Consider the following 21,932-nt stretch of genomic DNA (forward strand, 5'->3'; position numbering starts at 1 on the left):
TAGCCGAACTCTTCCACGGCAGCGGTTGTCATCAGTGCTTCTGAGAAGCCAGTAAGTATATTTATCACTGAACTGATGAATGGCATTTTATGTGCAGTGCCACACAATTATTTATTTATAATAACTCTAATGTTAAGTATATAATTCTGAATATTTAATGAAATGTCATAGGTTACGGATTAATTAATTTAGTTTGGGTGGGTACATAATCGATTCTCTATATTACATTTACAGTGATTCTGTTTATTACATTTACCAATCCACTCTCTGTACTCAGACATCCAGGTCACAGCCATGTGACTGAGCATGGCAAAACATACCACTTTTTTTTTTTTTAATGTGGAGTGGATCCTGGCAGTTCTGGTAATATGTGTGAAATATTTACTGTTCTGTCAAGAGGAATTCATCTTTCCTAAAAATTACTATGCTTGTGGTTGTACGACAAACCATGAGAAGAACATCACCCTTATACAGCGTTTACTAGGAGTTAATACAAACTGGCTAAGGAAGCGGTTGAAAAACAGCAAAATCTAGGCTGCAAACCTGATCTACATGTACAACATTCTGTCACAGGTCATAGTTTTAGAAAATCTACTCAATGACAAAAGCTGAGACAATCTTGTAAGAATATGTTGGTGGTGCCTTTTAACTACTCGTTTAGATTTGTGCTCTCCAGAGGTGCGGTGGGGCCATAGTAGTATCTTTTTGTAAGGGCTTGGGCGAGGGGCTTAAAATTGGCCATGAAGCCTACTTGCCCCGCATGGTTGAGCGCATTACATTATGGTATCTATGCACAACAGATACACACCATTTTCCATACACTGCAAAACACAATACAACAACGGGGTTTGTCCATTAGCCACTATTATTTTACCTATATTACGAGGGTAGGCTGAAAAGTTCTAAGGCTCCCCATGAAGGAGTAATGCATTAACTGCATTATAGTGAGCCTTAGAACTTTTCAGCCTACCCTCGTACATACCCATGGGAAAACATGCCTGTTGCCATTGATAAACAAAAGATGACAGGGCCAAAACCCACCAATCTTATCCTCTCCTAGTTAATTACAATGAAGGACTTTAAGTGGCAACATGGGTAATTAAAAACAACTTCATTTTAGCTGTGGAGCTACTTTTTTGTTTTGTTTTTTGTTTGTTTTTTTAAATTGGATTACAGAGTCCAAAAAAATGCATGTATTTCTTTTGTTCCAGAGAAGGTACTCTTTCCGGTGATGTCCATACATTATCACTTTAAGAGACTAATTTAGAGTTATTTCACATTTTCTGCAATACTTTAAAGTGAAAGGACTGTTCAGTGTGGAAGAGTTATGCTTTACAGTGCAAAGCAGCTGAAGCTGCAGAAAATTAGCAGTAATCTTTTCATCAACAGTTTTTTGTGCCTGAGCAAAAGGAAAAATCCTGCAGGTTCTACATTTCTTAAACACCTTTGAATGAGGCTGTCTGATGAACATGAGTGAATTTAATCACAGTTTTGTTCTGTGGCAGGAGAACAAACATCAAAATGAAATACTGCTACTGAGACAAAGGATGGACAAATTGAGAGATGCCCAGCAGCAGCAACTGGAGTTACTGAGCCTTCTGTTTCACCAAAAAAATAATAAATAAATAAATAAATGCAGAACCAAAGCTTCCAAACCACAATGTCTGACTCCAACAGGATTTCTCACGATTTCGGCCACACAATGAAATCATGTGGCTCAATCAAGACTTGCCAATTGTCCCTGCTGCTAATGGTCAGGAGAATCGAGGACACCAAACTCGCTGAGACAAACTTTTTAACATTCTCAAGAAAAAAACAAACAAAACAGAAAGGACTATTTTAAAAACAAACTTTTACATTTGAGATTTTTTGAATTTAATCTTATTTATTAAATGACAGATTCTGTGATGTGTTTTTATTTTTAAAATGTTAAAGTGCAAAATAACAAAATGCAACATTGTGTCAGCTCATGGTTGTCAAAACGTTAAGCAGTCATGACATCAGAACAAACAGAACATAAATCAACAAAAACATGAAACATTTACATGACCACAGTCCCAAAAGATATGGAAACTATATAGAAACTATACAGCCCCTCATTACCCCATCCCCATAGAGACGGTGCCTGCTCCCAGACCACCAATAACCAGCAAAAATCTATTTAAGCATAAAAATTCAAAAAGAAAAAAAATAATATAGCACCTTCAACTGCACCACAGACTAAAACAGTTAAATGTGGTCTATTAAACATTAGGTCTCTCTCTTCTAAGTCCCTGTTCGTAAATGATATAATAATTGATCAACATATTGATTTATTCTGCCTTACAGAAACCTGGTTACAGCAGGATGAATATGTTAGTTTAAATGAGTCAACACCCCCGAGTCACACTAACTGCCAGAATGCACGGGCCGAGGCAGAGGATTAGCAGCAATCTTCCATTCCAGCTTATTAATTAATCAAAAACCCAGACAGAGCTTTAATTCATTTGAAAGCTTGACTCTTAGTCTTGTCCATCCAAATTGGAAGTCCCAAAAACCAGTTTTATTTGTTATTATCTATCGTCCACCTGGTCGTCCATCTATCTTTATTAGTTGGCTATGTACCACAGGCTTTTAAGGTGGCAGTAATTAAACCATTACTTAAAAAGCCATCACTTGACCCAGCTATCTTAGCTAATTATAGGCCAATCTCCAACCTTCCTTTTCTCTCAAAAATTCTTGAAAGGGTAGTTGTAAAACAGCTAACTGATCATCTGCAGAGGAATGTGGTCTATTTGAAGAGTTTCAGTCAGGTTTTAGAATTCATCATAGTACAGAAACAGCATTAGTGAAGGTTACAAATGATCTTCTTATGGCCTCAGACAGTGGACTCATCTCTGTGCTTGTTCTGTTAGACCTCAGTGCTGCTTTTGATACTGTTGACCATAAAATTTTATTACAGAGATTAGAGCATGCCATAGGTATTAAAGGCACTGCGCTGCGGTGGTTTGAATCATATTTATCTAATAGATTACAATTTGTTCATGTAAATGGGGAATCTTCTTCACAGACTAAGGTTAATTATGGAGTTCCACAAGGTTCTGTGCTAGGACCAATTTTATTCACTTTATACATGCTTCCCTTAGGCAGTATTATTAGACGGCACTGCTTAAATTTTCATTGTTACGCAGATGATACCCAGCTTTATCTACCCATGAAGCCAGAGGACACACACCAATTAGCTAAACTGCAGGATTGTCTTACAGACAAAGACATGGATGACCTCTAATTTCCTGCTTTTAAAATCAGATAAAACTGAAGTTATTGTACTTGGCCCCACAAATCTTAGAAACATGGTGTCGAACCAGATCCTTACTCTGGATGGCATTACCCTGACCTCTAGTAATACTGTTGAGAAATCTTGGAGTCATTTTTGATCAGGATATGTCATTCAAAGCGCATATTAAACAAATATGTAGGACTGCTTTTTTGCATTTACGCAATATCTCAGTTAATTCAAAATGCTGCAGCTAGAGTACTAACGGGGACTAGAAGGAGAGAGCATATCTCAGCCATATTGGCCTCTCTTCATTGGCTTCCTGTTAATTCTAGAATAGAATTTAAAATTCTTCTTCTTACTTATAAGGTTTTGAATAATCAGGTCCCATCTTATCTTAGGGACCTCATAGTACCATATCACCCCAATAGAGCGCTTCGCTCTCAGACTGCAGGCTTACTTGTAGTTCCTAGGGTTTGTAAGAGTAGAATGGGAGGCAGAGCCTTCAGCTTTCAGGCCCCTCTCCTGTGGAACCAGCTCCCAATTCAGATCAGGGAGACAGACACCCTCTCTACTTTTAAGATTAGACTTAAAACTTTCCTTTTTGCTAAAGCTTATAGTTAGGGCTGGATCAGGTGACCCTGAACCATCCCTTAGTTATGCTGCTATAGACTTAGACTGCTGGGGGGGTTCCCATGATGCACTGAGTGTTTCTTTCTCTTTTTGCTCTGTATGCACCACTCTACATTTAATCATTAGTGATTGATCTCTGCTCCCCTCCACAGCATGTCTTTTTCCTGGTTCTCTCCCTCAGCCCCAACCAGTCCCAGCAGAAGACTGCCCCTCCCTGAGCCTGGTTCTGCTGGAGGTTTCTTCCTGTTAAAAGGGAGTTTTTCCTTCCCACTGTCGCCAAGTGCTTGCTCACAGGGGGTCGTTTTGACCGTTGAGGTTTTTACGTAATTATTGTATGGCCTTGCCTTACAATATAAAGCACCTTGGGGCAACTGTTTGTTGTGATTTGGCGCTATATAAATAAAATTGATTGAATTGATTGATTGATCTTTTTGCAAAACCAAACTTTTCAAGGTACCTTAATTACCTCATCATTCAATAATCAATCTTGTTCTAATTTGTTGAATAAAACAGGAATAACTTTTAAGTGTAATAGCTTTTTAACAATAACAGACATGTGATAATGCTAGCTGGTGCACTTAACATATTTTGAACGTAAGTCTAACACTGATGCACAGTCTCTCAGTACACATACGAAAACATGACAAATTTGTACATTTACAACACAACCCATGATGCAGTCAAGACAACAAGGAGCAGACAGTAATCAATGAAGAGATCAATATAATGTTCTTGTAAAACCATGGAACGCACTGGAAAAAAGAGAATTGTTGGACAAAATTCAAACAGTTCTTTAATTTACTGTTAATTCTTTTGATTACCAATTTGGCTTTCTCACTTTTAGTGTAGTTCACACAAAATTGGTCATTATTAAATGTTAAGAGTAGTCACATGATTTATCAGAATTAATTTGATATTTACAAGTTCTTCTTCTGGAAGGTTCTCCTCTCTCCACAGAGGAATGCTGGAGCTCTGACAGAGTGACCATCAAGTTCATGGTCACCTCCCCGACTAAGGCCCTATCACTCAGTTTAGGCGGGCGGCCAGCTCTAGGAAGGGTCCTGGTTAATAAGAACTACTGCCATGTACGGCTATCACACTAACAAGTGAAAACGGGTGAATGGACATGCTGATTGCTGTTTTCAGTTTGTTTATGGAGCATAATTACAACATTTTGCTTGCATTCTGAAGCCTCAGATGTGGCAGACTTACCTTTCCTTAGCACTGTCCCAGTTACCAAACAAGCTAAAGACAACAGGCTAAGTTTAATTCAGATGGTTTAATTAAACCACATTGCAGACTCAGCAGAGATTTTTATGACATGGGCCTTATGAGTAGGTGTTATACATTAGAATTGCCTCCATGGATTAACAGAGACACTAACCAAGCTACAATGCTTCCTAATGGTGCTAACATAACAATAATAGGAAAATTTCACTCAACAGAAATACTGGAGCCCAGACTTCTTAGATGATCTATTAGTACAACTAACCACACTGCAAGCCATATTATTTCAGATGTTTGGAATACAATACTCAGAACGGACAACAACAGCTGGTCAACAGCAGCTAGCTGCCGCTGTTAGGCTCGGTTTCTACATACTACGTTTATGCTGCTTCTCATATCCATCATGTTTGTCACATTTTAGCCCCATCCTACATGTTTGTTGCAGTGTATGTAGGGAATCGTTGGGAAAAGAGAGAAATTTTCAACGGACACCGAAAAACTTCTGAAGTAAAAGAAAGAGTGCAGCTGGGAGTATAGGCTAAACAGGAAAAATGTTTTGTATAATATGCAGTTGAAAGTCAAATAAAGAAGAAGTTATTCAACCATCTGTGTGTGCCAGAGCTATTTTTTTCTGCAATTTATTTTTTATTCATTTCAACAATAGACATCTGTGCTGTTAATATCCATGACGACCAGGCACAACTATGTGATCTGATTGATCATTTATCATTCTTCACCAAAATGCCTAAAAATGTGGGGGGAGGGAGTTCCTGAATTTTAATGATGGGCTGTAGAAACACCACAGTGCAATGTGCAAAAAACTTTTAATTTATTTCAATCACACCTTTTCAAGAAATATCTGCACAAGCTGACATTGTGATTATGATGATGCAATTAATAACGCAGCCCCAATTTAACATGACAAAAATAATTTGTTTTAGAGTCTAGAAATGATCAAATTTTTGAATAAAATGGCTCAATAGCCAAAAGTGTCCCTCTCCACTTCATGCTCAGTCCTATCTTAAAGGGCATTTACAGAAAACATACCTAATGTTTAAGATTACATTAGCAATTAGGGCTGCAACAAACGATTATTTGGATCATCGATGAATCTGATGGGGTTTTGACATGATTAATCGATTAATCGGATTAGCGGGGAATTTTTTTAAAATGTGCCAGGGAAACAATTTTTCTCTCCTTCCATCACTTTATTTAACAACAGAACATTATTTGAAAACTTAAAATACTTGAAAATAAACAAATCGTCAAATGTCCCCTGGCTGTTGAAATATAAAACAATAAAGAATAAAACAGTTTATAATAAAGAACAAAAATAATTATTTCAAATGACATTGTTTTATCAAAGTGCTGAGTTGCCATAAAACAACATTGAAACATATAAATGTTATAAAATATATGGTGAAAAAAAGAGGTATTTTTGTTGCTGCAAATGAGCAATTAGTATAACCAGTTAACCATAAAACCTAAATCAAAAAACTGTAGCCTGACTCATATGTGCAACATTCTCTGTATAACTTGTAAACTATGTGGTCCATTTTACAATGACACATGTGACTCATGTCTCCTTCTCTAAAATTGTATTGTAGCATTATTAGTTATTATTACTATTATTATTGCTGTTATTATTATTAATATATAAATAAAAATATAAAAATATTATAATCTGTAATACATTTGACTCTTTTACGACAACAAACGCTGAGCCATTAATTATTATACAGAAAACAAATGCACAAATATGCTGAAATGCCAGCAGCTTAATGCTAACTTTAACATTGAAAACGCCATAGACATGCTAACCTGTTAGCATCGGCGTTAGCATAAAATACATCTATAAACTATTTCAGAAGACCATAACAGGTCAGTTTAACATAAAAAAGGTAAATATTCCTCACAGACATATGCTCTTTAGGGTTTTAGTGGAGATAAATTAAGATAAAGCGAAATAAAACAAATGAAACTAACGAAGCAGCAGCTCGAAGCACTCAATGGTTCAAGATTCAAAGCAAAGCTTGGTTGATTATATGGAAGAAACGGAACATTTGCATTAAAACAAAGTTATTTAGCAACTAATCAATGACTAAATTAGTTGACAACTATTTTAATAATCAATTTTAATCAATTAACTCGATCAGTTGTTTCAGCTCTATTAGCAATTAGCTAAAATTACACAGAAAAACTAATTTTTCATATAAACGCAGCAAATGAGTTACTGCAAAGCAACCAAAATGTTATTTTTCCTAAAGGATGGATGTCTGAAGACTGACTAGGTGTATTACTTAAATACATAATATACAAGGTCTGGGACTAGTTTAGCAAAGGAACAAGGTTTGTTTTTTTCCTTTCTTCTTGTTCACAGTTTAGCTTAAGGCAGTGCAGACTTACTGGAGCCAGAAGCTGTTGCACAGCTGACTGCAATTTAAAAAACAGGTTTGACAGGACGTGGGAAAATTAATTCAACTCAATTTGTTCTTGTTTCAGCTGCTCTCGTTAAGGGTCACCACAGCAGATCACCAATTTCCATGTGACAGTGCACTCTGCATCTTCCTCAATCACACCAAACACCTGCACTTCCTCCCTCAACACTTCCATAAAGCTCCTCTTTGACCTCCCTCTTCTACTCAGGTCTGGTGACTCCAATGTTAGTATCCTTGTCCCAATATACCCTGGGTCCCAAACTATGTCAATGTCACCTCACCCACTTTGTCTCCAAACCATCCTGCCTGCAGTGTCACACTCATTTCTAATGTTAATCACATCATTGCAAAAAAAAAAAAAAAAATTCTCTGCTTGTTCTTCTTAATATTCTTTTGTTATGAGATCCTGACCAATACAGGATTTTTAAAGCTGATGCTGATTTGGATAGATAAGAAGATTTTAAAATCTAATATATTGACTGTTTTCCCTCTACATTAACAGCATAAATAAACAAAGATTTGCCCTAGCATTTATTTAGTGTAGTTTTGTAATGAGTCCTCAACAACCACATGACATGACATAATACAGTTTGAAATTTGTTTTATTGACACAGTGTTTCAAAAAGGGTGGCATCAGTTAATGGCCCCTCAGTGCCTTATGTAATGGGTTGATTTCTCCATATGATGGGCCCCTCAGAATGCCCCATTTTGACCCTCAAATTTTCACCTCGCATCTGGTGTCACCCCTTGTTAAATTTTCATAGAAAAACCCGTGGTCATGATCAGATCATTTTTCAGACGACACCCCCCGCCCCTCCAAATATTACTTTGGAGGGGTGAAAAGAGGGACCCACTGATGGACAACTGTTGTGAGGAAAGCAGTCAGGTTGAAGGAGGAGGGCTTTGTGTCCAATTACCACAGCGATCTCTGGAAACGGGAGAAGGGCATGGGGAGGACAGAAAGACTGCAGCCTCACTGGTTGCTTAGACAAATCTCAGATGTGGATGGAGTTTGGAGAGACCATGGAGAATAACTTTCAGTCAGCCACATAGCAGTTCTGACTACAAGAGGACTCAAGAAAGGGAGACAGTTCAGCAAGGGTGGAGAGCTACTTACCTGGACTGGGAGTATTATCAGGTGGTGGAAGGAACATTTTGAGTATCTCCTCAACCATACTGACATGCCCTCCTCACAGGAGGCAAGGATGGAAGGGTCAGGCAGATCTGAGGAGGTAGTCAAAGAACTTCGCAGTGGTAAGTCGCCAGGAGTGGACAACATCTGCCCTGAGATGATGAAATCTCTAGATGTTGTTGGGCTGATATGTCTATGCAATGTTACATGGAAGTCTGGGACAGTGCCTTTGAATTGGCAAACTAGGGTGGTGTTGGTTCCCATATTGTTTTTTTTTTTTTGTTTTTTGTTTTTTTAAAAAAGGGGACCGGAGAGTGTGTTTCAATTATACGAGGTCTGTTAGAAAAGTATCCGACCTTTTTATTCTTTCAAAAACCATATGGATTTGAATCACGTGTGATTGCATCAGCCAAGTTTGAACCTTCGTGAACGGCTTCGTGCCGAACCTTCATGCCGGAATTCCTCCGCACGTCTGTCTCAATGTGCCGAAAAAGTGCTGATGTCCACGTCTTCCGCAATTCCTGTGCTAGTCAGACGACGTCCCGGATAAAACACAGCGTCCAGTGTGGAAATGAACGGCATATTCCACTGTTACAGGAGTTTTTGTCATGGAAAGAGGAGCGGAGCCGTATGACGCAAAGCAACGTCGTGATGAAGCCTCACAGGACATATTCTGGCATGTACAGGCTCATCCACAATTTCTCGGATAATCACACGACTGAAATACCACCGAAAGCTGTCTGAAAGCCAGCTCAAAGCCGTCCTGTGAGACCAACACGGAGGTGGTTTTGTGCCGCGCCATGAGTGGCACGGTGGCGCATCCCTCCGCTTCTCTTTCCATGAAAAAAACTCCTGTAACAGTGGAATGTGCCGAAAAAGTACTGATGTCCACGTCTCCTGCCATTTTTGTGTAAGTCAGACGACGTCCCGGATCAACAAAGCCTTCACATTGGAAATGATCAGGTTGATTCAGCCTGTCGATCAGCGCTCGGAGCTTGGCGCGCTCTCAGCAGCTGTGGGCGGTCTTTAAACCGGCTGGATCACTTCTTAATCTGTGTAATCCCCGTAAAATCGTCCCTGAAAGTCATCTGAATTTTCCGAATGGTGTCCACCTGGAGGTCTCTCACAGTTTCTGGAAAAAATTGATGCAGCAAAGCTCCAAATCGTTCAGACATTTATTCGCAATAAAAATCAGACGAGAGGGGTGGACCACTGCTCACACAAAGCCTGCTCACAAGCGAATGACGCAACCGACAGGCGTGAAAAAACTCACGCATGCGCACGAAGGTTGAAGCTTGGCTGATGCAATCACACGTGATTCAAATCCATATGGTTTTTGAAAAAAATAAAAAGGTCGGATACTTTTCTAACAGACCTCGTATAAGAATCACACTTCTCAGCATCCCAAGGAAAGCATTTTTGGTAGAGAGAAGACCTAAAACAATAGTCGAACCTTGGACTCAGGAAGAGAAATGCAGATGCCGTCCTGGTCATGGAACCGTGGCCCAGCTCTTTCGTCTCATGTCGATTTTGGAGGGGTCCGCTATGCTTCCCCTTCAATCAATATTATATTTGAAAATGTTTGTGAATGAATACATCAATTTTGTCGACACTGAAAATAGAGATATTGGACAACAGAGACCGTTTGCTTTTAACATGCTCCATTTCACCTGAATGCACAGCATATTATCTACAGACCCGTCGACCCGTCTTTGACAGCCTAAACTCAAAAGAGGTAGTTTTCTGCAAAGACATGGTTCAACAGCATGCTCCCACTGGCCAGCACACAGCAAGACTACCAACCAGAGTGCAGCATGTTGCTGCTGAGCACTTATTTTCACATCACGTGCTGCAAGACAAGCATGTTCTGAAGAGTCAACAGAGCCACTGCCATTGCATGTGAAGTAAACTGGTATGAGCAGACAGACCAGCACGCAGAGCTTATGTTAGCACGGTGACGCTGCCTACTGCACTATGTAAACAGACAGGCTGCAGCGGTAAATCCTCACAGCAAAGGGTATGTAACTCCCTCTCTTTAACAAAAACTGTGAATCACTTAAACAACATGTTATTTTGAGATTTTTTTTTCACAGCAATTAAGCTGTAAAACACAAATAAAAACTGTCACCCTGAGGGTGATGGGTATCTTGCCAAAAAGGTGAACAAGAGAGACAGTGAGGAAGGACCACCATGAAGAGGGACTGACAAGTTCTTTGGATGATTACATTGTGTGTCAAGAGAAGATATTCACCAAGTGTCCACGGGTGCATTTCGAAGACAATACTGTGAAAGGAATTGCCTGCACCACAACTTTTAATACCGGAATTTGACCCAGTGTTTCCATCATAGGGTCATTTAAAGGCATCATACCTGAGCAAACATGGTAGCTTTCGAAAGCATTCACCAAGACCTTTCATTTGATGTACCACACGACATGTTTCACACAGAAATGAAATTTGACCTATGTGTAGGTCACATTTGACCTCACGACAAGCCCTGAAGACCAAGGTCAGTTGCTTTTCTGAGGCAATGGCACTTCTGCAAGGCCAACCCCTATAATTCCCTGATTTTTGGATGCAAAAATTCAAGAAAATGCATTCAGGAATGCTCATTTACTGAGCTTGGCCTCTGACCTTTCTTTGACCAAATTGTGACCTTGATCTTTGACCTTGACCTCCATTTTTTCAGGTCAATGGAGGTTTTCTTCAAATTTCTACATGTCCATTTTGAAGATGATCCACCATGATTTGCACGCTTTTGTCACACCCTCAAGTATCAAAATCTTGCACCTTTTTCTCATCATGACCTTTGATATGTTCTGAATCCTCTAATCAAGCCCTATAGTCTCGTGTATTACAAGACATGGTCTACTCAAATATGAAATTTGACCTACTTGTATGTCATTTTTGACCTCCAGGTAAACCCTGAAGGTCAAGGTCAATCGCTTATCCCAGGGAATGGCTTATGGGCAAGGCCATTCACCATATTTATGTAAAATGTGGAGGCAAAAAAGCATAAACTGCTACCAGGACAGGGGATTTTTCAGTGATTTTAGTGTTTGTCCTTCCTATGATGTTGACCTTTGACCTTACATTTTTCACAAGCCTTAAGATGTCTTCCACAAGTGTCTACTTGTCTGCTTTGTACACGATTCAAGATGATCCGCTTGCTTTTTCACATCATTAAAAGTCCAAATTTTGCACATTTTTGTCATCAAGATGTCACCAAATGAAATCATAATGCAAAACTGTTGATATATTCTGGACCCTCTCATCATGCCCTTTCAGTTGGTGTATTACATGACATGTTTTACCCAAATATGAAATTTGACCTACTTGTAGGTCATCTGTGACCTCAAGGCAAACCTTGAAGGTCAAGGTCGAACACTTATCCCAGGTAATGGCTTACGCGCCAGACCACCTATTATCATCCTGTGAAGTTTGGAGACAAAATTTCAAAAACTGTGACCAGGTTGATTATTATTGAGATGGTTTGGACATGTGCAGAGGAGGGACCCAGGGTATATAGGGAGAAGGATGCTGAGGATGGAGCCACCAGGCAGGAGGAAAAGAGGGAGACCAAAGAGGAGGTTCATGGATGTGCTGAGAGAGGACATGCCGGTGGTTGGTGTGACAGAGGAAGATACAGAGGACAGAGTGAGATGGAAACAACCAACATCTTTTGCAACACTGCGTGATGATTTACCCTCTTTTAAGAGTTTGATAATCCTCTCCTTTGTTTCAATTGACATCTCTCGTGTTGGAGCCATGATTCATGTCAGTCCACTTGGTGCAACAGCTCTCCAAGGTGTGATCACTCCTTTTTAGATGCAGACTAACAAGCAGATGTGATTTGATGCAGGTGTTAGTTTTGGGGATGAAAATTTACAGGGTGATTCCATAATTTATTCCTCAGAATTGAGTGAGTCCATATTTTTTTCCTCTGCTTGGTCTAAAAAGTAACCGTTACTGACTGCCACAATCTTTTTTTCTTGATTTCTTATAGTGTTTCTTAAAGCCAGAAAGTTGCCATTTGAAATTACTTTAGTTTTGTGTCATGTCTGTGATCTGCTTTTTTCTACAAATTAACAACTGAGGACAGGGTGAGATGGAAACGATTGATCTGCTGTGGCGACCCCTAACGGGAACAGCCGAAAGACAAAGAAGAAGAAGATGTGTTTGACCTTACTGTGACCTTGACCTTTGATCTTGACCCTTTTGTGTGTTGAAAGGCATCTCCATAAGACTGCTATATATGAACTGCCAAGAGTCTGTAATGTAAACTGTGTGCTCCAGAATTAGCAAAAGGTGAAAAATGCAATATTACCAAAAAAAAAACAAAAAAAAACATACATGCTGACAAACAGAATACGAGGTCTGTGATAAAAAAAAGCGGTCCTTTTTATTTTTTTCAAAAAATAAATGGATTTGATTCATATGTTTTACGTCAGACAAGCTTGAACCCTCGTGCGCATGCGTGAGTTTTGCCATGCCTGTCGGTGACGTCATTCGCCTGTGGGCAGGCTTTGAGTGAGGTGTGGACTCCCCCTCCCGTCGGAATCTCTTTGTCTGAGAAGCTGCAGGGAGACGCCGCGCGCATGCTTATCAAATTTTTTCAGGACCGGTGAGCGATATCCGTGTGGACACTATTCGAGAAATTCAGCTGGTTTTCGGTGTAAAGTTTAACGGCTGATGAGAGATTGTGGAGTTTCTTTAGCTTTAAGCACAGCCCACAAAGCGGATCGGCGCGGCGTGGTCGGAGGTGGCGCCCGTCTGGCGGTTTCGAGCTGAAAACATCCTAATTTAAAGCTCTGTTCACCCAGGACGTCATCAGAGAACAGAGAAGTTTCAGAAGAAGCCGGCATCAGGAGTTTACCCGGACATTCCACTGTTAAAGGAGATTTTGTAATGAAAGAATGTGCGGACAAATTTGCCGAGTCGGATCCGTGACGATGTGGCAAATCCGTCTGTGACGCGACATGAAAAACACCTCCATGTTGAAAACCATTTGTAAATTCAGGCGCTTTTGATGGCTTTCAACAAGTGAGTATCTGAGAAATTGTTTAACAGCTTGGGCATGTTCCAACTTGTCCGTTAAGGTTTCCAACGGAGGTGTTTTTCCTGTGGCGACCCCCCGCAATCGGGTCCGGCCCGACATGCGAATATGCCCGCACGTTCTTTCATTACAAAATCTCCTTTAACAGTGGAATGTCTGGATAAACTCCTGATCCCGAATTCTTCTGAAAGTTCTCTGTTATCTCACGACGTCTTGGGTCCACAGAGCCTGAAATTAGGAAGTTTTCAGCTTGAAACAGCGAGACGCCGCCGCCTCGGAGCGCAGATCGCCATCAGGCGCCGTGGGCCGTCCTTACGGCGACAGTAAAACTCCAAAATCTCTCATCAGCCGTTAAAATTTTCACCGAAAACCAGCTGAATTTATCGAATGGTGTCCACTCAGTTGTGCCTTACAGGTTTTGAAAAAAATTTTATCAAACAAAGCAGCAGTCTCTGAGCCAGTCCTAAACAATGAAAAAAAAAAAAATCGACAAGAGGGTGAAAAAAACTCTCGCATGCCCACGAGGGTTCAAGCATGTCTGATGTAATCACACGTGATTCAAATCCATATAGTTTTTGAAAAAAATAATAAGGTCCGTTACTTTTCTCACAGACCTCGTAAATAGGGATAATAAACAGGGGCACATGGCAGCAAAAGCTTCTTCCAGCTTTCTGTGGCTTTATGAGTGCAGGGCTACCCAGTGTGTGGCCAGCCTTTCCTTTATTTTTGACCCACCTTGGCAAGTCACAAGTTTTCTTGAATACATTCCTGTTAACCAAATTACATAGAACCTAGATTGTTGTCCATGGGGGATCCATGGGCTCTAGATTGGTAATGTTTATAAAATAGGTAGCTGACATTTTTCAAGGGTGGTATTAAATTATGAAAATTTCTATAATGATTTAGAATGGCGTGTGAGTCCAGAATGTAATCATCTATGTCCATTATTCACTGTTGTTACATAATATCCATAATTTCACCAAAAATATTAGTCCTATCAACGTTCCGTGGTGGCGTTCATCCTTGACCCAAAATACATAAGCATACCAAAGAGTAAATGTCAGCTCTCCCCAGTTTCTCTGTGATTGAAGCCATACACATGCATGCACATACACAGAGGCCACTTGGCTTTTAATATATGATTATGTTAAGACACTATAGATTTGCAATGCTAATTCTCTATAAAATATAATGCATTTAATTGAAATTGCATGTAATTCACATAATGTTTTATTAATTTTAAAAACAAAGCCTGGTGGGTATATGTCACTGGAGACAGCACAACAAATACTGTCAAAACTGTCCACAGCTCGATACTGTAGGGTTTTTGAGAACTATCTACATCTTGCAATCCTTAAGTGAAAAATACTGTTTGATGATGATGAATCCCACATCAGGTTACATCAAGGTCAAAGTTAAACGCATCACACAACTCAATGAGGATAATGTCATTTTCTACTATCAAGTCCAGCAAAGCCCCTTGGGGGGTGGAATTTCTTGTGCTGTACACTGTTACCACATGTTGCACCTTCATAAATTCTTCTGTCCATATACTGTCCATCCATGTGATCCTCAAAGATCCTTCCAGGACTATGAGACATGAGATCTACAGGGAAAATGTTGAAATCTGGGGAGTGCAGAAGACTTATGGACGCATCACATGGAGGAAATCTACATTATCTCTATAACTGATCTGGCTTAGAACACTGACTCGCCAGTTCTCCCTCCCTCATATGTGGGGGGGTTCTACCCAGAATGTACTACTTCATTAACATCCAGGTTTTTTTGTTTGTTTCAGTCAGAAATTTCTGGTCACATTGTTTACAATTAAGGTTGTGATTGATGTGATCCGGTTTCGGGATCGACTTCCGATACTGACATAATTCACGTTTTGGAAAATACAATCCAACCCACGACATATTCCAATACCGGTGAAGAGGTGAACAACCATTTAGCCTTCTTAGACTGTGATGTTACGATTGGAGAGAACAGGCAGCTCCAGACAGGGGTTTACAGAAAACCAACTCACACTGATCAATATCTGCTCTTTGGCTCAAACCACCCCCTTGAACACAAGCTTGGGGTGATCAGGACGCTTCAACACAGAGCCCTACAGGTGCCCAAAACTGCAGAGGGAAGGGCTAAAGAACAACAACTTGTGCGGAAAGCCCTCACAGTATATGGGTACCCACGATGGTCCCAGGACAAAGTGCAGAAGTCCCAGAGAACAAAGAGACCAGACAGACAGGAGACAAGAAGAAGAGGAGTGTCTCTCCCTTATTTAGCAGGAGTAGGGAAAAACTACAGAGGATCTTCAGACAGCACAAAATCCCAGTTTACTTTAAACCGGTTAACACCCTGAGACAGAAATTAGTTCACCCTAAGGACAGGATCCCTAGTTACAAACAGAGCAATGTAGTGTATTCTATCAGATGTCAGTCAGGAAAACTGTAACGAACACTACATAGGTGAGACTAAGCAACCTTTACACAAAAGGCTATACCAGCACCGCAGAGAGGGCGCCAGTGGACCTCAGTCTGAAGTTCATCTCCACCTTAAAGACACTAACCACATGTTTGAGGACAAGGAAGTTAAAATATTAGCCAGAGAGAAGAAATGGTTTGAGAGAGGGGTCAAGGAGGCATTCTTTGTGAAAGTTTGAAACCCTGCCTTAACCGGGGAGGGGGTCTGAGACACGCTTTATCCCCTGTTTACAATGGGGTATTCAGATCAAAGCAGTTTCAGTCTTTTGTTCATGGTAATGAGTCATTCACGTCATCAGCAGAGTCGTCAAGGGAGCCATCAGGAGAGGGACAGCTGACCTGTCATTAGGAGGGTGCTAACTAGAGCACAATAGGTGCTAATTAGAGCTATTGTTTAGTCACTAGCCTATAGCAGTCTGCCTCTTGGTAGGAGGGGTCTGTTTAGGTTTAAAACTCCAGCTTTTGTGACTTCTTGATTATTCTTCTCTACAAGAGTCAAGACAGAAGTCAGACCACCAGAGAAAGAATTTTAGGTGAAGAAGCTTCTGCGATTTGAAGCGAAACGTCCTCGCGTCAAGCAACCCAGTCCAGTCGAAGATTCAAGCTTCTCTACTATAGAAACCACCTGGACAACTGAGAGCCTACCCAGAAATGTATTATGTAAAATGTACAGTTGAAGAAATTAACCCCCTGGGGGCCATACCACTGATTACCAAAAAAAGAAATTTGAAAAAAAATTGTTCCGAAAGTGCCCTGGCTTTGATGTGCATTTAACCATATTTGCCTTGTCATGTAAAAAATGCTGTTTGGCATGTTGGTAGTACTAATGTTAGGCTTCCTTGGGATGCAAAGACCACCACCACAATGACCTCAGATTTTGCCCAAAATTAACCCTTGTTCGGCTATTTTTACCAAATATGTTCCTTTGGCGCCCCCTTTTGGGCATGTGGGCATCTTTTGATTTTTGTTTTGTTGGTCTCAAATGAAAGGTCTTCAGTGGAACTTAAAATTAAACCTGGTACCAACATCTAACAAAGAGGCCTGATCGGAAAACAAGTGCCCTCTTTATTGGTAATCTTCAGTTTTCAGCTTAATCAAAATGTACATGAAAATGTACATAAATGTACAGGAAATATATGACAGTCTATACAATAGCCATTCTGAAATCCTTCCAGCATGTATACACATACAATGCTACATTATAAACAATGTCTGTATCACTGAATAAACAAAGCACAGTAACTAACGTGTAGCTAGCTGTACATGTGACAGGGATCATGATCCCTGTCACAAGCAAACCTATGCAAGGTGAGCCTGAAGTCAACATTAAAGAAAAATTCCATTCATATGATTAATAACTACCTTTGCATGAACTTAAGTTAGTCCATGCATGGGCATAGCTTATGTACAAAACCATTCTTCTTCTCTTAACATGAGCTACAAACTATATCAAAACCAGGCAATTCTAAAACTATAAAACTGGGACTTCCCCTTATTTTGGATGATTTCATATGGAATGACCCTCTTTGGTTCAAATTGTCTGGTCGTCAAGCACGGATTTTCCGAAAAATGAACTGAATAGTTGCTGAAAATGTGAGCTAAAAAGTTAGCCACTTCACTGTCTCGAGGCTGTAAAACACCAGCTCAGTGTGCAGCTGAGGAGGAGAAGCCGAACAGAGATTCTGTCTGCTGAAAGGGAAAAAGTCTCCATTAAAATCCTGCGCGCGAGTGTCGCTGATACATCCCCTGGCAAAAATTATGGACTCACCGGCCTCGGAGGATGTTCATTCTGTTGTTTAATTTTGTAGAAAAAAAGCAGATCACAGACATGACACAAAACTAAAGTCATTTCAAATGGCAACTTTCTGGCTTTAAGAAACACTATAAGAAATCAAGGAAAAAAGATTGTGGCAGTCAGTAACGGTTACTTTTATAGACCAAGCAGAGGAAAAAATATGGACTCACTCAATTCTGAGGAATAAATTATGGAATCACCTACAGGGTGATTCCATAATTTATTCCCCAAAACTAACACCATAATTTCCATCCCCAAAACTAACACCTGCATCAAATCACATCTGCTCGTTGACATTGACCCTATGTCATGAAATTGACCCTATGTGTCTTTTTGCAAGGAATGTTTTCACAGTTTTTGCTCTATGGCAAGATGCATTATCTTCTTGAAAAATGATTTCATCATCCTCAAACATCAGAAAAGTGTCCAAAATATCAATGTAAACTTGTGCATTTATTGATGATGTAATGACAGCCATCTCCCCAGTGCCTTTACCTGACATGCAGCCCCATATCATCAATGACTGTGGAAATTTACATGTTCTCTTTAGGCAGTCATCTTTATAAATCTCATTGGAACGGCACCAAACAATCACCTTGCATCATCACCTTGCCCAATGCAGATTCGAGATTCATCACTGAATATGACTTTCATCCAGTCATCCACAGTCCACGATTGCTTTTCTTTAGCCCATTGTAACCTTGTTTTTTTTCTGTTTAGGTGTTAATGTTGGCTTTCGCTTAGCTTTTCTGTATGTAAATCCCATTTCCTTTAGGCGGTTTCTTACAGGTCGGTCACAGACATTGACTCCAGTTTCCTCGCATTCGTTCCTCATTTGTTTTGTTGTGCATTTTCGATTTTTGAGACATATTGCTTTAAGTTTTCTGTCTTGACACTTTGATGTCTTCCTTGGTCTACCAGTATGTTTGCCTTTAACAACCTTCCCATGTTGTTTGTATTTGGTCCAGAGTTTAGACACAGCTGACTGTGAACAACCAACATCTTTTGCAACATTGCGTGATGATTTACCCTCTTTTAAGAGTTTGATAATCCTCTCCTTTGTTTCAATTGACATCTCTCGTGTTGGAGCCATGATTCATGTCAGTCCACTTGGTGCAACAGCTCTCCAAGGTGTGATCACTCCTTTTTAGATGCAGACTAACAAGCAGATGTGATTTGATGCAGATGTTAGTTTTGGGGATGAAAATTTACAGGGTGAATCCATAATTTATTCCTATCTTTTTTTCTTGATTTCTTATAGTGTTTCTTAAAGCCAGAAAGTTTCCATTTGAAATTACTTTAGTTTTGTGTCATGTCTGTGATCTGCTTTTTTTCTACAAAATTAAACAACAGAATGAACATCCTCCGAGGCCGGTGATTCCATAATTTTTGCCAGGGGTTGTACATTTATTTTACAGTTGAAAGGCTTCGTGTTTCGAGAGAGAGGGAGAGAGACATGCAGTGAGCGACAGACAGAGAGAGGGAGAGAGACATGCAGAGAGCGACAGACAGGCAAAGAGAGACAGACAGAGACAGAAGACTTCATTTTTACTCTAACACTTGCTTTGACAATGCAAGTGTTGATATGTCTCCCATATCAATAAAGCTCCACTGAAACTGAAAATTAAGGACAGACAGAAAGACAGACAGAGGGAGTGCTGTCATTTCTCTTTAAGTCTATAAAAATAAGGCTATAAAAGTTTATAAAAAATAAAAGTACTTAATTCTTTCATCAAAACATCAAATCTAGGCTTTCATCTTAGATACACCTTCTGGCAAATTGTAGCTGAACTTTCAGGTCTCCTTTATAATGACAATAATAATATTAAAGCAAACAGAGCTCTGGTATCGGATTGGAAAAGTATTGGTATCGGCAGATATCCAAATTCGGGTATCAGTATCAGATCGGAAGTGAAAAATTGTGGATCCTGCATCCCTAGCTGACACAGTGTATTCTGTGTGCCCTCTGGGAAACTGTAGCTGAAATATCACATCTTTTGAAGAAAGTCCTTCTCTCTTGTTATATCAGACAAAACTAAAAATAAAAATCTGCCCTCCCTCATGAGTTTTTTCTGATGTCAATGATGATAAACTAATGTTTTTTTGTTGTTTTTTTAAATGGGGCCTTAAGGGAGTACCAAAAGTACAGGGAATGCCACAGGTTTTGTCTGCACTGAAGTTGCCAAAATTAGAAGTGCACATGTAAAATGTGTTGTGTTTATGCAATTTGTGGCCAGTTTGACATATTTTGAAACATGCACAACATTGGCTTAGGTTCCACCTCAAGGTATATCTCTGACAGCAAAAGAACAAACATCACTTGCCCTGTTCAGATAATATCATGTTTACATTGTTACAGACCACACTGACCTATTTCAACACAAAAGTGGATCAGTGTAACCAATCTTCAATAGGTCCTTCACAATTCCCAAGATGCATCACTGACATCAAAATGATGACCATAAGGCATTTATGTAATAACATGGGCAAATAGACAAAGAGGGGACAAGATGAAGACAATACCCTTTTCAACTGTCAACTGAGGTGTTAAAACATGAAGCAAAAGCCATGGAATCTGACACTGCAAAAAGGTTTCAGGCCAGATTGTCCAGATTTCATATTTTGGGACTGACCATCAAAATGGCAAAGACTATATGATATATAAAATATCAGTACTGACAAGACAAGTCTTGCCCTTTATCACAACGGAGGGTTTGATTTGATTATTTGGCAACAAAATGCATGTACGTAAAAAATACAGTATATGAAATTGCTGAGATTAACATAATAAAGCATAAAACGTATTTCCAGTGGGGTGTATTTTTCTTACCCGTGAGACAGTGAGGTCTGTCATCAGCTGCTCGAAGGCCCGCGTCTCCTCTGCTTGCTTCTGGTTGTGGAGGGCGATCTTTTCGCTGAACTTCCTCGGATTGGAGCCACCTGTTCCCGGGGAGCCGGACATCGTGAGGGCCGCAGCTTCACAACTTCTCCGACTCAGAAAAAAGTGTCTGGGACGGCGATGGCAGTCTAATTATTGAACTCTCTCAATGAGCCCATTGGACTTCTTACAAGTACCTCGCATATGTGTTTAGCCCGCAGCGGCTGTAAACTAAGCTAACGTTACAGCTCCACAATCAAAGTTGGCAACTCAGCGGAGTAAACCGTACTGACGAGCCAAACGTGCCAGCAAGTTCACTGTGACAACTTTGAACAAAGAAAATACCCTTAATAAACGAGTTTTACGGGACGACATAACTTCATGGCGATATTTTTAACAACAAAATACTTGGTTGTGCTCCAGAAACGCTAGCTGTCATAGGGTTAGCTAAAGTAGCGCTGGAAGTTCACAGCTGCCGCTTAGCTAAGTTGCTGTGAATGACGTCTCAATCATGTCGATAAAAAATAAGTACGTGACACCTAAAGACAATAAAACCGAGAGGAAGAAGAAATAAAAACGCAACAAACGTGGACGCCGGTGAACCGCAAAACAGAGTTAGCCTCTTTAGCTAAACGCTGCTAACAACGTTAGCAAAGGCTCAGGAAAAAAAAAATGAATTTCAACAAGTGTCCGTCGGTGTCCTGGAGTAAATCCCAAGTTTACGTTACAAACTTGGCAGAGTTTAAAAAAAATCGTACAGCCTCAAACTAAAATATTGACTGGTTGTTGACGAACACAAACCACAATGTGAGACTTGAAGACATCCGAGAGCTGCAGTGTCGAGTTAATCCACGCACAGCGAACACAAACTCCAATCCCACCACGGCTCCGGGAAAACAAAAACCCGTGCTGAACCACAGTTCAAACGCCAAACAGGTTTGTTTTTAACATACAGACTTCTTCTGCCTGTTAGCTGTCAGGGAAGAAAACGCAAACATTGCGCACCGTTGCTTGTGATCAGAGAGGGAGGTAAAA

At 40.1% G+C, this 21,932-nt stretch overlaps 1 protein-coding gene across 4 annotated transcripts in view; it reads right to left on the reverse strand.

Moving 5' to 3' along the window:
• The window catches only part of crtc3 (CREB regulated transcription coactivator 3), a 129,709-nt gene extending 107,791 nt beyond the window's left edge, over positions 1 to 21,918 (reverse strand). For 2 of the 4 annotated variants that reach the window (XM_034193439.1, XM_034193426.1), the window contains exon 1: positions 20,850 to 21,918. In XM_034193439.1, the coding sequence (XP_034049330.1) occupies positions 20,850 to 20,981 (132 nt within the window). In that variant the 5' untranslated portion in view covers positions 20,982 to 21,918. The remainder of the gene's footprint in view (positions 1 to 20,849) is intronic. The other 2 variants (XM_034193433.1, XM_034193422.1) reach the window with 1 other exon arrangement.
• Between the last annotated feature and the right edge of the window lie 14 nt (positions 21,919 to 21,932).

The sequence above is a fragment of the Thalassophryne amazonica genome, chromosome 2 (assembly GCF_902500255.1).
Source record: "Thalassophryne amazonica chromosome 2, fThaAma1.1, whole genome shotgun sequence".
NCBI classification, from domain to species: domain Eukaryota; kingdom Metazoa; phylum Chordata; class Actinopteri; order Batrachoidiformes; family Batrachoididae; genus Thalassophryne; species Thalassophryne amazonica.